Source organism: Rhopilema esculentum, chromosome 14 (genome assembly GCF_057945365.1).
Source record: "Rhopilema esculentum isolate cy_ngs chromosome 14, ASM5794536v1, whole genome shotgun sequence".
Lineage (NCBI taxonomy): Eukaryota > Metazoa > Cnidaria > Scyphozoa > Rhizostomeae > Rhizostomatidae > Rhopilema > Rhopilema esculentum.
This window is the reverse complement of record NC_142828.1, coordinates 10,329,833-10,346,901: the sequence shown is the minus strand read 5'-3', so window position 1 is coordinate 10,346,901 and position 17,069 is coordinate 10,329,833. Positions and strand designations below refer to the sequence as shown.

The following is a 17,069-nucleotide window of genomic DNA, read 5'->3' as shown; positions in this document are numbered from 1 at the left end:
TCATCGTTATCATTTTTAGCCTAATCTTAGTTCTCATGTAAATGCTGCCCGACAGCATGATCATGTTTACGTAGTTGTTTTAGATCTGCAAGACCAAGGAGGCTGTTCTGTCAGGGGGAGAGTTTTATTTCTTATGTCGGAAGAACCGAGTGTTTTATTCTATCCCCTTATCTTTGAGATGGAGCAAGTAAGCGAGCATGTACTGCTGGCAGGAAATTTCCTATGATGCCAAAGCGAACTCTGATCAGCAAAGAATGTTTATATTGTGATAGTGGACAATATAACTTCATAAGCTTCTGGGTTTATTTGATTGACTCTTTTGCTTGAAAGTCGAAAGCAGGAACAGACCGCATAGTTTTGAAGATTTAAAACTGTCAGATCAATAGGACAATATGCAGCCACTACTTTTCAAGAAAATAGACGTATAGGTAGACCAAGAAAGGATGTCAGGAAACTTTTAGTTATGCTAAGGCCAGCTGTTGCTTGTGTGATGAGCGGGTGCTCTTACGTAGCAAAAAACTGGTGAAAACCCCAAAAATAATAACAGGAAATCAAAGAAAAACTCGCAATGATGAAACTTGTTGCATGACTTTGGAAACGTGGCACAATAAAGTTTTGTGACATCTAAGTAATGTTAGGAGACACAGCAAAAAAACGACAAGAGCAATAATTTGTGAATAGCTTTTAGTATTGTAGATTAAACACGTAATTATTTCTGATTATAAGGTGATAAAAAATTGGCATCATAAACTTTATATATCTAATGCAACTAAATACGATTCCTACTTTAAAGGGTTAGAACTAAAACGAACAGCTAAGCTAAGAGATTATTGCACAGGATCTTATAATCAGGTAAGAAATTAACTATTTTGGCTCTAGCAGCACATCACAGGGATGTGAGTAGATGTACTTTGCTTCAAATTAATATAAAGTGATTATAAAATGATGAATGTGCATAAAGACTTCGCAATTATTTCGACAGCCTAATTATCGATAGAAAACCTATTGAAAACGCGCTTTACAGCAAGCAACTTTTTGGAACTTAAAGTCTCTTGCGCAACCGACATGATTAGCGACAGCTGTCTTGAGAAATTGGTTGTGCTTTGTATTTTCATGCAGTATGATATTTTGCCGGTATTGAAAATATAACTGCAATGCATGCTGGTTGCGCAAAAGCCTTTAAGTCAAAGTCAGAAGCCTTTCACTGAATCCGAAGAAATAATAAATAGGAACAAAACACGGATGATCATTGACCTGGTTAAAATAAATGACACACTCTAGTGTGCTACAGACGAAACGGGGTTACTACAATAAGTACCTGAATACCAAAAACAAAAAGGCTTATAAGGAGGCCAATAAGGGATTTTCACTTTATGTAACTCAGGATGCATAGTCCTTCACAACTTTGAATGAGAGATCTATGATACATAGATATGTCGACGGATAAAGGTTAAGAAAGGTAGGCAAATCATTCTACATCATCTTTTTTCAGTTCTAATCCATTTCAATAGAAAATGTAAAAATAAAAACAGAAATCATCACCACCTTAGGTTCATTATCACCTTAAATTCATTACAACACCATAGGTTCCTTACCATCTTAGTTTCATTACAGCACCGTAGGTTTCTTACCACCTTAGGTTCCTTACCACCTTAGGTTCATATCGCTTTAAGGTAATTACCACATCATATACTTCGTTGAATCAGCTTATTGCGTTTATCCGCATCTAGCAGCCCATGTCACAAAATCACGGATTTATTTTATGCAATCACAACCTCTTTGTTCACAAGAAATTGCCGAAATGAAAATTGTAGCATCTTTAAAAATCAGGTTCACTTGCATCGATAGTTACTTAGAATTAAATCTAATATAAAATGTAAAAATATATACAAAACTTCAAGTCTGAAAACATAACTGTTTGCAATCAGTAAATGCTTAAAACCATAATCTTTAGAGTTTGATATGCCCAGGCGTCTGAAACGAAAAAAAAATTACCATTATAGAAGAAATATGCTTTCCCTCCCATAAAACAGTTCAAGAACAACAAAATTACTCTGAATCGCTTTAATTGATAAAGTGCAATCAATAAATTACGATAAAAATTGCTACTTATATACAAGCAGTATAATTTCAAATTAACTTCAGCCCTAGGAAATTAAATAAACTGCTTTTTTCAAACAGAATAAATTAATCCTCTGAACAGAAAATACAATAGCGTTTTTTTTCGCTAACAGCCACACCAGGAGAGGCTAGAACTATTAACGTCTTTTAGAATTTGAGGGATAGGCTATGAGAGGTTTTTTTGCTACTACAAAGGACGTCTCGCTACGAACATTTCAGATGTAAACAGATAATAGAAAAATTCAACTATACCTTTTTGCTTGAATCAGTTGTGCGATTATGCTCCTCCATGTGTTTGCGTAATGAATCATTTCTTTTGAATTGCCTTGGACACAAGTGGCAGTGATACGGTGTCTCTCCGGTGTGTGACAGCAAATGCCTTTTCAGCTTAGAAGGCGTTTTAAACCCTTTATGGCACTCTGTGCACCGATGTCGCATTTCGTCTGATGGTTTCTCTTGCTGGAACATTTGTTCAGGATGGTTTACTGTAATGTGCTGCTTGAGACTAAAATATGAAAGGAAAGATTCGTGGCAGGTGTCACAAGAATAAAGTTGACTGGCTGTTCTCGAGGATTCCAACTGATCTGAATGCGTTTGATTTTCAGACATTTCTGTCATTTTAGCGGACAGGACATTAGCTGTTTGAGTGCCGAAGCTTGGTGAGGCTAGGCCAGTGACTTTTTTTAACTGGCGAGCTGGTTTTAGCGTTTCAGCCATTTGACCTTTGCCGGCTTCCACTGTTACCATATTTGTTGATGCAATATCTTCACCGGTTTTTTTGGGACTATCTAAAATGCCCTTGGTTGAACTGCCCAGAGCATTTTCCACTAACATCTTCAGTTGTTCTGAGTTGCTCTTGATTATTTCTCGGGCTGGTAAAATCACAGGCATATCTGGAGATGGCTCAGAGTACTCGCTGGCAGCCACGCCTTTGATGTGAGACTCAGCTCTTAGATTTCCCACTTCTTTCCTCTGAATATCAACTTCAGATGGGTAGTCTCTGTGATCTGTCCTGCTGCTGTTGCTGATATCAAACTCTTCTGAATTTTCAGCAGACTCAGTCCCCCTGACAACGATCACCGAGCTCGATGTCTGAATGTGTGCCATAGATCTACCAGAATCTTCCCTTGGATCCCCCTCTTCCTTAAGCCGGATCTTTGTGATTAACTTGCTTCCCTTAAATCTCTCGTGAGTAATCAGGTGATTGAACAGCTTGTTGTTCTCTGAAAATCGTTTTCCACATTTTTTACATTTGTACGGCTTTTGCTCTCCGTGTGAAAAGCTGTGCCTCTTTAACTTTGAAGGTGTGATGAAACTCTTTCCACAAACCTAGAAGAAGCAGAAATCTTTCCCAATCATAACTGACAGGACGAACAAATTGACGTTTGGTGACAAGCTTCCTAGGCAAGTAGTGATGTTCCTAACAACCTACTTACTCTTCAAGTGTTGTGATGACACCAACCTTTTTATTGAGACATAGGTTTTTATAAATGAACCAATAACAATAAAAGAGTGTCCAGATTATTGGACCACGATCATTCTTACAATCGCAATAAACAGTCTAATCTTCTCCACTGTTTCATAGGATTATCATAGCAATATCATTCATAGCAATCGTATTATCAGCATTGTTTTCCAGAGCACGAATGACCAAAAAATCGTGGTAAAAAGTATAAAGTATAAAGAAAAGTATAAAGAGAAGTGAACATCGGTGGTTATTAGAAAAGCTCCTAAATGACTTGTAGCTTTGAAATGATAACAATCTTTTTTCATTTTGAAAATAATTCTTTGAATGTCAAGTTTTCTTACCAATGGCAAGGTCCTTAAAGCGATAAAAATAAGAAGGCATGAAAATACCTGACAAGTGTATTTCAAAGGCTTTTTGGAATCAAACACTAGTTCCTTGATACGAGACTGGCTGGTCTCGTTTTCAGTCTGAGTTTCACCGGTTACTGCAAAACTGGAAGGGAAGGTTTCACTCTCGTTGTTATCTGCTTCATTGACGAGCTGAAGGTCTGTCGATACTTCATCATTAGCATCACCCTTTTCAGATTCTTGCTTGACAACAATTCTTTCATCAACTGATCTTGCCACAATGCTAAAAGCTGATTCTGGCTCTACCATTGTGACTTCAACTTGTGAAAGCTCTTCTTCCAGCAAAGTCATATCCTCCGGATGACTTGATCTAAAATGATTTTCCAGCTTATTCTTCTCTGTAAACGCTCTTTGGCAAATTTTGCAAAAGAACGGCTTGTTACCTGTGTGCACCGTGAGATGCCGCTTCAGCTTCCAGGGTGAAACAAAATTTTTGTCACAGAACGAGCATTGGTGCTTTCCAGCACCATCTGCTTTAGTAGGTGATTTCCCAATAGCTGCTTCCACATCGTCCACACCGTGACCTTTTAAATGGTTGAGCAGTTTATTTCGTTCGGTGAATCCTTTCTCACACAAATTGCACTTAAAGGGCCTTACCCCAGTGTGCACAGCCATATGCCTTTTCAATCTTGATGGTGTTTTGAAGGACTTTCCGCACTCCCGGCATGTCTTTGTATCATCGAGCTAGAACAAGATGGATTTTTGCCATTACTTTGTATACAGCAAGCAACTGATTCTGAACACATTCGTGTTATAATCACTGAGACTGTATGCATGAGTTGCATATAATTCGGTAAGCGGTGATCAGACAAAACAAACAAGAAAAGGAGCAATGAATCAAAGATGATTACATAAATACCAATAGTACAGGAAAGCACCTACAAATGAGAGTACGGGCCAGTGGGTAGTGAAATCAATTAAAAAAAACCTGGAAATAACCATTACCGAATTACTGATTCCTTCTCCGGAGATGGTGAACTCCACATTAGCGTCAATTGCCGTTGGATCAGTGACTGTCAACGTGACCTTTTCAACCGGCGCTGGCACTGGCTGTGACGATTCAAGACTGTTGCTTAGCTCACTGACATAGGGCGCGTTTGTATTCGTTGGCATAGGCAGACCGGGAATTGACAATGGCTCTGGTGGACTTATCTTACTAGGTTCCGCTTCTGGTATGCTTATTTCTTCTTCTAAGATTACAAATAGAAATTAGCATTAATCATGTAGTAATACTAATAGGGGGGGAGGGGCGTTTACCGTCAAATAATACTTGAAATGTCATTAACAAGGGTCAAGGGTGTTCTTACTTGTATCTTGTAAGTTGCTATGTGACACATACATAGAGCTATTAGACATAGCTTTGCTACAAACTCAAAACATAACAAGGGTCAAGGGTGTTCTTACTTGTATCTTGTAAGTTGCTATGTGACACATACATAGAGCTATGAGACATAGCTTTGCTACAAACTCAAAACATAGCGACTTACAAAACAATAAACAAATATATTCACAACGATGAATATATTTACAGCGCAATAGAAATCTATACAGATTTGGATAAATCGTTTTCTTTGTGAGACTTTACCAAATAAAGGCAGTGTTACCAATCTAAAGACATCAATTAAACTAAATTACTCTAATATGAATTAAAGTTAAAGACATCTTGTCAATCGATTGATTATGAAGCGACTTTATGCGTTCGTTTGATCTAGCCTAGCTTTTGATCGATAATAATTACACAGAAATTGGCAACACCAAAATCAAAGAAACTCGAACTAAACTTACGGAGGTTGACTTTCCCAGTGCTCGCAATCACTGCTGTAGTCATTTCGATGGCTGCAGGTTCTTCGCCTTCTTCACTGTGCAACGTGAAATTGTGAAGATCGAGTTTGTTCTTTGTCAAAAATCCACGCTTGCACACTTCGCAGCGAAATGGCCGTTCTAAGCTGTGAGTTTGGCTGTGTCTTTTAAGTTTCCAATGTGTAGCAAACTTCTTGTTGCAATCAGTACATTCGTATTTTTTTGATCTGGCTGCTCTCCTGGCAACTGCATCTGAAGACTCTTTGTCAGTATGGTAGAATTTTATATGCAACATTAACTTGTTATTCTCAACGAATCCTTTCCCACAACGGTCGCACTGCCAGGGCCGCTCGCCACTGTGAAAAAGTTCATGACGCTTCAATTTCCAAAGGGACACAAATTTTTTGTCGCATTTATCACATTCGTGCCGTTTTTCTTGTGAATTAGGTCGCACTCTGGTGCCATCGTGGGGAAGCATCTCGTGTTGGTCCAGCTTGCTTTTTTCATTGAATGACTTAGAGCATTTTGAGCATTTGTATGGCTTTTCACCGCTATGTACGCGTATGTGCCGGTTGAGTTTCCAAGAAGACATGAACGATTTCCCGCAAACGAGGCATTCATGTGTGGTTTTGCGTTTTGGTAGCAGTGAATTTACAAGGCGCTCCACAGCTTGCGGGTCAACGAACCCTTCTTTGTGATTTTTTACATGAACAACTAATTTATTTTTCTCGGCAAATCGTTTTGGACAATAGATACAGTTGTACGGCTTTGCACCTACAACGAAAACAAAAAATTAATTCTTCGGCGGTTCCACGAAAAAGCGTGCTTTCAGTGAAGTTTCAACGATACAGCCAAGTGGAGTTAAGTTACAAGAGAGCGTGAAAGAAATGACGGAAAATTTTAAAGTAAAACTGTAGCTCAACATAGCATAACAAACAGCTCAACAGTCAGATCTATAATTTTTGGCTCTTTGCTAGCCTTGGGTAAATCTTGTATATGTTGCCTAAGTAAAAGGACCTGTCCTAACAAATTAACAATTGAGATATAAACTTTCAACTGAAAAGTAGGCTAATTTCGGCTTATCATAAATAGGGTATGGAGAACAATTTGGATTTATTAGCATACCCGTGTGAATGATGGTGTGTCTATCAAGCTTCCATCTAGTCATGAATCGCTTGTTGCAAAATGGACAAACAAGTAAAGGTGCAACTTGGTTGTGAGCTTCAAGCATGTGCTTCTTCAGAAAATGTTTGGAAGAAAACTTCTGTGGGCACAATTTGCAGTCTTGATCCAAGGTAGCAGGTTCTCCTAAAGCTGTCAAAGCAAAGATGAATCGATACCGTAAAACAAGCATTACAATTTGAACTAATTCATACTGAAACAGACATTTTGTGACATGGATAATAACTTATCAAGTATAAAGAAAATTCAAACTACGAAATTTCTACATTACTAAATATTAATATATAATATACTTCTTTAATACACAATATACTTCTTTATATCAACGGACCACTTTCGAGTTACGCTTGTCAAGCACAGTATGGTGTATAAGAATTAAATAAGCATTTGGTACGGGAAAATTTGAAGGCAGCGCGGAAAGGCGGGAACATCGCATACCTTATTAAAGGTAGGATAATGACAGAAGGTAAGCAGAAGTTTACATCCAGACGCAGACCGAAAGCATCGTGAGGAAACGTATGGCGCATTTGATTGGTTCCTTGTTTTCTACTAGTCAGTGACCCCTAACCTCTCATCTAGTTAAAGAGTCCTAGAGGGAAAACGAACTCTCCACACTAGTCGGGGTCCGTTGTTCGGATGTAGATAGATTCCAAAACACCTAAATGATAAGACGACCTTGCTTGCCCAGTGATTTTGAAATTGTCGACATTGCAAAACAGTTAGCAAATGAAACCTTTAGTTATATGACCTGCTCCCAGAAACCATGCAACAAAATAAAATTCAAGAAAAAAGGAAAACCGGAACTACGCTTAATTTGTATCGCAGAACGCATTCTCCATTCATCTCCTTTTTGTTTTCTTCTACAGCTAGTAACAAGGAAAGGCTAACCCAACAATAATATACTACTGGAAAAATCAGAATGCAATTAATTCAGACGCCAGCTTTACGAAACCGGATGCATTTCACATCACATTCGGATAGCGGGTGCAGTTACAGGACATAGTTACCCTTTTTGAAGAAGTAGGGCCATGCAGCAATCCAGTGCTTACGTAAGGTATGCCGTTTGGATAGCAAATCAAAAAGGCTTCGCGGCCATGCAAAAAAATGTATTTGTGCCTTTGCAGCGTTTAGCAATGGTGTAATCTTGCTCCACTGGCTTCAAACCAAACCGATGTGAAAAGTTAGCCGGTAACGTATATCAGCTGAATCCCAAAGTCGGATCAATACCTTTTTTCTGTGGTTGTTTAGCCCCAGTTGAATCGAAATTCCCGTATGTTCCTTGATCTGTGCCATTGTCAATATTCACTTCACCGGGAATCTCAGAACCTTGTACATCATCTAAGGAGGGAAAGACCAAGTAAAACGCAGAAACTGAAATTTCAAAATCTCATAGTGCCAGAAACAATCTCTATTCTGCATCTGAAGGGCCCACACCACTGATACAAACTGGAGGGGCAGCAAAGCAAAGTTTCCTGTTTCCCACTCTAGCCCCAATTTAAGCAAACATTTTTTGGTGCTGACTTTGGACATTGGTTTCAATGTATTTTTTGTAATCTAAAGGTTTATCTACATAAATAGTTTAAGCTCATTTTTTTTATTCGGAGAAAAGTTGGGAGGCCATGGCCTCCTGTGGCACGGGCCCTGGTCTGTAAATTATTTTACTTCCCATAGAATTTAAACATGAAACTGGTCCACCAATAGCAATATTTCTTTGGTTTGCAAGAATAGTCGAAGAATTGCTATGCATAACGGCATGTTTTACTGCACTCGCCTTGCTTCCATAGCATAATATGTATCCAAGTTTTAACCTACGAATCAACTGTTTCTCTGTGTTATGAGGAAAGGCCTATAATCTGTGTCATATCTGGCTAAACATAGCAGTGAATATTTATAGCCATCATAGACATCGGTTTTGTCATAGAGTTGTATAAAATTCAAGTGAGTGACCTTGCCTTGACAGAGCATGCATCTGCACACTTAACTTAGGCTTTGAGCCAAATATATTTACAAGAATTGTGGTCACTGTGACAGCTGTTTAATTCCAATGCTCTTTGAACTGTATAAGGTATCAAATACTGCTTTGGTCTGTTGCAACAAAATTTCAGTGCATGAAGCTACCACAAAAATTATTTAATTGTGTATCTGGTAGCTGCTTCACAAAAATCAATTCAAGCTTAGCATTTTTACAAGCATTGACTTTGAGAGTATGGAGTTACCTTTCATTGAATTTTAGTTCTTTGCAAAACTTGTTACATAAGATTTATCACCATGATACCTTAAGTGTTGGAAATCGTCTTCTCGGTATCCAGTTGTCATGTATTTGATACAAGGAATCACCTTAATTTGACAAAGAAGCTATATTTCTAAAAAGTGGGAACATTTTGAGACTTAAGTCTTCAAATCATATTATTGAACTTCTGTTTTTTACATTGTTTCATTTTTCACTTACTTGAATTTAAAGATCCTGTGACATTGTCCTCTTCATTACAGTTGGACACAATCTCTGCTAACCGACTTAGCTGGTCATAGCTTGTTAAAGCATTTACAAATATGTTCTTGAATTCTTCATTTGAACTCAAAGACAGCATATGGTCTGGTCCTGAAATGAATTGCGTAGATGTTGTTAGTTGCAATCAGCAAGTTTTCATATAGGAAATTGGTGCCAATAGCTAGATAGGATCAGTGCTCAAAGGAAATCTTGGCACACTAGGAAGATATATTCTTATATGGAGTATATAATTGTTGTTTTACATGCAGATATGGCATGAAAATGGTTAAATGGCCACATTTAATGAATAAAAATGCAGTTTAGGAAAATGCTATGGAAGCTTTCTCAAAAAACAGGAACATCCTTACCAGATATATGAACCTGGCCATCTAAGTATGTTAAAGCAACTGTAACAGAGCCACTTCTTTTATACCAGTTATTGAGCTAGGAAGCAAGAAACATCTTGAAACAAATGATGTATCAAAAAGTTTGGAAGTAAATGTTGATTCTACCTATGAAGCTTGGACTCATCAAAAAGATGCCCTTTATTAAATCTTAATTACTTTCCATACTATTTTCTTGAGCAGACTTAATTTTAAAGTAAATACTAGTTTACTTAAAATTAACAAACCACTTGGGGAAGCCTAATATTGATGCCAGTCTAGGGCAACAGCCAAAATGATAGCTCCATTCAGGGTTGTGGCTAACTAATGTGCTAAAGGGTTTTCAGTTCCCATTTGCTGACAAATTTGGGGAATCATCCTTTACCCACTGACAAGTTCCAGAATTTGCTGACTAAGCACCCCTCGGTGGCATAAATCTCCTTGCTTTGCAACAAAAAATCCACATAGCCTGGCTTCAGGTAATAATTTGATGAAATATTCCCTCAGGAATATTACCTCTAAATCAATAAATTGATACAAATAAAAAAAATATGTTTATCTTAATATAAACAACCAGTGATGTCTTGATGAAAGGCAGTTTTCCTATGATCAATATGTCACTAAACTTAACATAAATTTAATTAACATAAATATGTCATGAAACATGATTATATAACCTAGAAATGTTTATCATTTATGATTTTGATCATCATTTTTATGGTTGTTGATATATTAAGTTAAAATTTTCAGTTTGTCTCAGTTGAGGTGGTGGGCACCTCTTCCCATTTTGAAATGGAATGACACAATTGGGCATGGTGACCATTTAATGTTCATCCATTAAAACATAACAAAATAGTTGCTGCAAAGTGTACGTACAGTAGACTTCAAAGCTTTCACTCTCCGCTTATCAAATCGTGACCTCTCAACAGCATCTTGAATAAATATAGGTTCCGTCTGCAAAAATTGAGGGAATCGTTAAGAGTTATAAGTGCAAGTATCATTTATTCTATTTTTGACCATTAATTCAACTATTTAAATTGATGACTCCAGTTATTGTAGGAGTCTACCTGTTTCACATTAAGCTAACTAAAATCAATCATGCAATCAAGCTAATGAATTCTTATCATATAAATGTTAACAAAAAAGCAATAGTTTTGACGAAAAACTGAGACAAAAACCTATATCTCTTAATATGTGGGGATGCTACACCAGCAAGTGGAACCAGAATTCGGTTATTATCTAACATCACCTCAATCCTTGCCTAGAAAATCCATCCCCACAGACAGGTTTAATGAACATTTAAAAAAACAAAAAACATTTCACTGGTTTTTTGCTTGGAGAAACAAGTGACTGACAAAAAGAAAGATTAGACTTGTGAAAAAGATAAAAACAGGTTTATCAAATGATAAATTCCAGAGCATTAGCTGCCTAATGACATTTACCTTATCACTTTTCTTTGGGGCAACAACAGCACTGAGACCAAGGTCAAGAACAACATCATGGTGTGATGTAGTAACAGGCTGGGGTGGAGGGGGCTGTGCTTGCAAGTGACACTCATTTAGAATTGTTACAGGCGGGGGTGCATTTCTTGCAAAGAACTCTGCAATGTCATGTCCTACAAAGTAAAAATGATTTTATAGACTCAAAATAGTGTTTAAAGCTGATTATTTTATATGCATTTTGTTATAATTGCTATCAGAAAACCAAATAAAACGACATGCTCATTAAATTTATACTTAATAACATAAGACGTCAGTTTCTAAACAAGAGAGGTGCAGTTGAGCAAAGGATTATAATATGCAAACAAATATCTGTTCAGTTCATTTTATTTTAAAATCTCACGACACAAGAAGGCCATTAAAATAATCATGAATACTACATGAAAAATACAGAGAATACGGAAATACAGATTAACAACATAGCAAAGTGCATAATGTGCGGGGAATTACATTTTAATGGGAGCTGACAGTAGGTAAGCTAAGTGAGGAAAAAGCACTATCTATACAGATCTAAAGGTGCGATTCATTAGGGGTTCAGTACTTATTTTATATGTTGAAAACGATTTTGACAGGGTAACGGGCATTTTAACACATAATATTTAAAGATACCAGTACAACCAATACAAACGAAAACAACTTCCAAGCCCAATTTAGAAGCCTTGGTAAACCTAACTAACCGAATAGCAAAATAGCACTAAAATAGCACTCAAATTTTTATCAATTGGGCATCAAGAGGAAATGTCTAATTTCTAGACATCAAGATGAGTATACCTTGACTCAAAAGGAACAAAAATTCGGTACACGACACTTCAAATTATACCTATCTAAGACATTCTTATCTGATCTGACATTTTGCCTTAAAAACTCGCTCTCAGCAGATCTCTGTTTACTCCTGTTACAAAAGCGAGATAGATAATTGTGATCGTTGGATAACCAATAATTAAGAATCCACATGAAATATCAAAACACTAGGCCGTCACTTGCCTGAAATTTGCTGCCTTTGGGAATCGTGTGGTAGCGCCCTCGGTTGCTCGGCCCTGAGGTCATGAAGTTGACTTGCGGGTCCTTGGCCGCCATAATTATACAGAATACTGCTCCATGTCGCAGGGTCACCGTATCCAGGGAGGAACTGTCTATGGACAACGTTTGGATCCATCTTTCGTTTAGAAACTATGACAGCATGATCAGCATCTTTAAATGATACTTTTTCTTCAGAGACGGCGTTAATAATAATCGGCCTAATGGCCGGCAACAGAAGTAAGCCTTCGCGTTGATGAAGAGCTTCACAATCAATAACAATAGGAGAACAAAAGTGTGCGCCCTCGCATAATACTGCTGCCCCGCAACTACATACGGTGCTTCAAGAAGATGTGCACTCTTTTTTATGAGAATCTGTAAATTGAAGACGGACTTTCCTAATAGATTTGTCAAATCTCTATATCGGGACAGGCAAAGAATATAGTTACTACCTGAGGAGGCACCATGATTGCCGCCGAAGAAGCAGGAAATTTTCGACTTTTGATGCTTCTAGCTCCCTGGAAAATGCACTCTTTTAAGCAAATTTCACTAAAGTAGTCCTCCTAATCTTATTTGAAAATTGTTATTTTTCTTGCAAAAAATTTTACAACAGATAAAGCAACAATTTCGCCGTGGTCTTGATAAATACCATGTTGTCAGTTACTTCTAATGCTACGTAAGAAGCAGCACTGGTTGTCAATTTAGATCCCTCTTTCCATCTTAGCATTCCTTTTGAATGTTAAAAAAATCTGGAGCTCATAGTGAATTGCAGTTGACGCTTTTACTGAAAAACTTTAGGAGATTCTACTGAGAAACAAAGGCAAAATTTTACCTAAAGAGGGCCTGGATTTTTAGATTTATTGCCAACAAGCAATCTTCAGATCTTCAATTCATTAGTTTGTTTACCATCATACATATCGAGGATTATCATATTTAACCAACGGAGCAACTACCTTTGCTTGGTCTTTTATTGATTTTATGACATAATGGTCTCTGAAATACCTAAAGGGTTTCTTCCACAGAGCGGATTTTACCTGAAATTTCCTATCGAGATACTATTGGGGGGGGGTGTGACGCCCCCTACACCCCCAGTCGCGACGCCCCTGACCCTGGGTTCCAGAGCGTCAGGCAAACAAAGCTCTCGTTTGCCAACAGAGTGAGTAAGGCATCCTTTATCTGCTGAAAAGTTTGAAAATTTACCGAAATAAGCATCCCTAGATTGCAAAAAAACTCCTCGTTTTGAGACGAAAAATTGTTCAGGATTGCATTAACAGTATCAAGTCTCAGCTTGTTCTTAATTGGTTTTTAACTTTTGTGTTTTGATAAAATTGGTTTTTAACTTTTGTGTTTTGATAAAATTGGTTTTTAACTTTTGTGTTTTGATAAAATTGTTTTTATATAAAAGAGAGCTTATCGTTTGGTTGCACCTTACACTTGACTTTAGATTAAAAATAACAAATGAGTGACTTAAGGTCCTCCCTTCTTTGCACTTCAGGGCCTAAAATAAGAAATTTTTACAGATCCTCATTTTTTACAAAAATTGGGCGTGGTACTTTGCTGGGATTGGCATCATGGGGGTGGCAAATATAAAAACTGCCATCATGGTGCAAATAGCATATCCTAATTGGGCAAAAGCAAAAGCTGATTTTTTACATTATATGGATTGGGTTAATAAGAAAATTAGCTACATATAGCGATGTCTTAATAGGTGAGCAAAAAGTTATCGAAAAGAAACTCTTTTACATGGTTTGTTCGGATCTCTGTCAAAGTTATTTTTTTCCCTTTCACCTTCAAAAACTCCCTTAATTCAGCCTTGCTTCTCAGACTTTGGTATTTTTTGGTTTTTTTGAACCATATCATTGCAGCTTTTCTCGGAACTCAAAACTTGCGAGATCAAGCATATTCATTGCAATATTTATCTATTTGTTAAGTTTTTCTGGAGCTATGCTGCTTTCCCCACCTGCTTCTATCTTGTTGTAGGTGGGAATCAGCCTCTCTGCATCGACAGAATTAGGGATTGCTGCGATTTCCGGGACAAAAGCTGGGTGAAGCTTTCTAAAGTCTTGTTTACTTATGGAAAGTTCTTAACTGCATTCAGCCCATCCAATTCTTTGCCATCAAATCTGTTCTTCAAAAAGTTTTGATACTTTAAACGAAAACCTCGTTACAGATCGCAAATAAACTCTTTTCTCAACGATGTACAAATTGTGCTTGTTTCTTATTCTCTTTTCGCCCAGTTTGAAAGCATGACCGTTACCCCCATCTTGTTTGTAATGCAGAAACAAGGCACCAGATCTCAATTTTGGAATTACGCCAAATTTGTCATAGATTGTGCTAGATTTGCAAAAATTATGCTAGATTTCAAATCAAGGCAACCCTGCTTGAGAAAGAGGCTAATGCATGCTCAGAATATCAAAAGTGGCCAGAGTTGCAATTTGGCCTTTTTGACAACCCAGTGTACTCAATCTTCATAACAAAAAGGGGCAATTTGAATCAATGGTTTGATGGCCAAATTTCTCCAATTGAGCCTAGAATTCCTGTGAAGATAAGCCTTAAACGAAATTTTCTAGGGTACCATGGTGCTTTCAAAAAATTTTAATATGCAGGATAATTAACATGAAGACTTGCTGTGATGAAGAGCAACAGGGCCTAAAATAAGCGTGGATCTGACTCACTTTGTGGAGTTGTAAATTAAAATTGTGGACCTGTAATTGTAGAAAGTGTGGATTTGTAAATAATGCGTTTTCTTAAAAATGCAGCATAAAGAAATGCCTAAGAAAGAAATGGCAATATTTTTCCAATTCGCAACGAATGCCCAATCCCAGCCTTATGTATTGCACTCATTTTTTGTAAGAAAATTGCGATAAGAAATAAGCAATGGATAATAAAGAAGAATTAAGAAACTTCAGAGCTCGAAGCTTCAGTCATGCGGAGAAAAATCAATTGCGCTTTATGATAATGTTGTGTGCTATTTTGAAGTAAGATGAACTCTGTATACAGCTTTAACTTCACGACATCATCTCAATTTAGTTTGCTTTTATGACTTGCCTCAAAAAAGACACTGAGCCTTAAGACCAAGACCGAGATTATGATTTCCTGCCCGCAATGTATTTTGGGGTTTTTATGTGATATCTTTCAGTAGATGTCAGAAAAAGTTATAAAGCAATTCGTCTAAGGTGTTTTAAATTGGTAAAGCATTGGAAAAATTCCTCTCAAGGCTACAGTAGCTGAATGATGATAAGCCTCTCGGTGGTAGCTGGGAGGAACATTCAATTGGGAATGTTGCAAGACAGGGACTATAGTCCTCCCCAACTTTTTTGCAACAATAGGTTAGAAAATGTTTTGAAAGTTTACGCTAACGAACGCATTAGTAGCAGTTCTGCTGGGAACACGTTTTTGTTCTTTTTGATGGTGCTTTATCTTGTGTGGTCTGTTCTTGTGTGATGGTGCTTTATTTGTAATTTATCTAACTCGGTTTTGTATTTTTATGTTAATTGAAATCTTCCCTAAATGGTTATGTTTATGAATAGGGACAGAAAGACGCAAAAATTTTCTGAAAGGAGCGTTTTCCGATATCTTAAATGGTCGTGGCCGTAAAAAATTAAGGGGCAAGCCTCCTAGTCCCGTTCCAACCACTCTCTTGTGAGCTGGTGCCAGTGTGACCTAATCTACTGTAATATTAGAATAATATTTGCCAAAAATCGTCATTTAGCATAAAATCTAGCATAATTTGGAATCTAGCATAACTCTAGCATAATTCTGATATTATTTAAAAGAATCATTGTTTTCATGGATCCATTGTCTATCGTTACCAAATGCAAACATTTTACACCAGCATTTCTGGTTTCATTTTGGGAGTAAATTGTGACTTTCCACCTGCAGGATTTTTTCAGTTGTTCTGAATGGTTGGCAGCCACATACTTTATGGTTGGCAGCCAAACTCAGCCAGCTAAATGCAGTATACAACAAAGCTAAATTTTTGCTAATTATTGGGAGTGATACCGTTATCAACATTTGCTTTGTAGGTTGAAAAAGTTTTCACTTGCTTTGATCAAAAACTGTCTGTTATCTTTTGCTTTGTTTCATCATTCATCATTTGCAATTTTGAAATTATTTTAAAATTTTTTGAATATTATCTGTGCAAAAATTTTCATTTCCTTTGCATTTTTGTTGTTTTTTGCAACATGCTGCCCGAATTCAGCCAAATTTTTCGGCCAAATCAATATATGACGGCCAATGGGGTTTTGAGAAACTGCCAAAATGAAGCATAATTTTTTCTTCCATAATTCCATAAATGAGGATTTGAAATCTAGCATAATTTTTGCAAATCTAGCACAATCTTATGACGAATTTGGCGTAATTCCAAAATTGAGATCTGGTGCGTGGTTTCTGCATTACGAACAAGATGGGGGTAAAGATCATGCTTTCAAACTGGGCGAAAAAAGAAAAAGAAGAAACAAGAAGAATTTGTACATCAGTGAGAGAAGAGTTTATTTGCCATCTGTAACGAGGTTGTTGTTTCATAAGTATTAAAACTTTTTGAAGAACAGATTTGATGGCAAAGAATTTGATGGGCTGAATGCAGTTAAGAACTTTCCATAAGTAGAAGAGACTTGAGAAAGCTTCACCCAGCTTTTGTCCCGGACATCGCAGTAATCCCTAATTCTGTTGATGCAGAGAGGCTGATTCCCACCTACAACAAGA

The 17,069-nt window shown here is 37.2% G+C and overlaps 1 protein-coding gene across 1 annotated transcript; it reads right to left on the bottom strand.

Moving 5' to 3' along the window:
• Positions 1-662: 662 nt before the first annotated feature.
• On the bottom strand, positions 663-12,656 carry LOC135696019 (uncharacterized). The gene is made up of 12 exons (XM_065215282.2): positions 12,333-12,656; positions 11,292-11,464; positions 10,726-10,803; positions 9,835-9,910; positions 9,428-9,577; positions 8,206-8,316; positions 6,922-7,110; positions 5,782-6,570; positions 4,942-5,186; positions 3,979-4,680; positions 2,374-3,450; positions 663-1,974 (listed from the first exon to the last, which is right to left on the bottom strand). The coding sequence occupies exons 1-12, from the start codon at positions 12,502-12,504 to the stop codon at positions 1,951-1,953; spliced, it is 3,786 nt and encodes a 1,261-aa protein (XP_065071354.2). The 5' UTR covers positions 12,505-12,656; the 3' UTR covers positions 663-1,950.
• Positions 12,657-17,069: the final 4,413 nt, after the last annotated feature.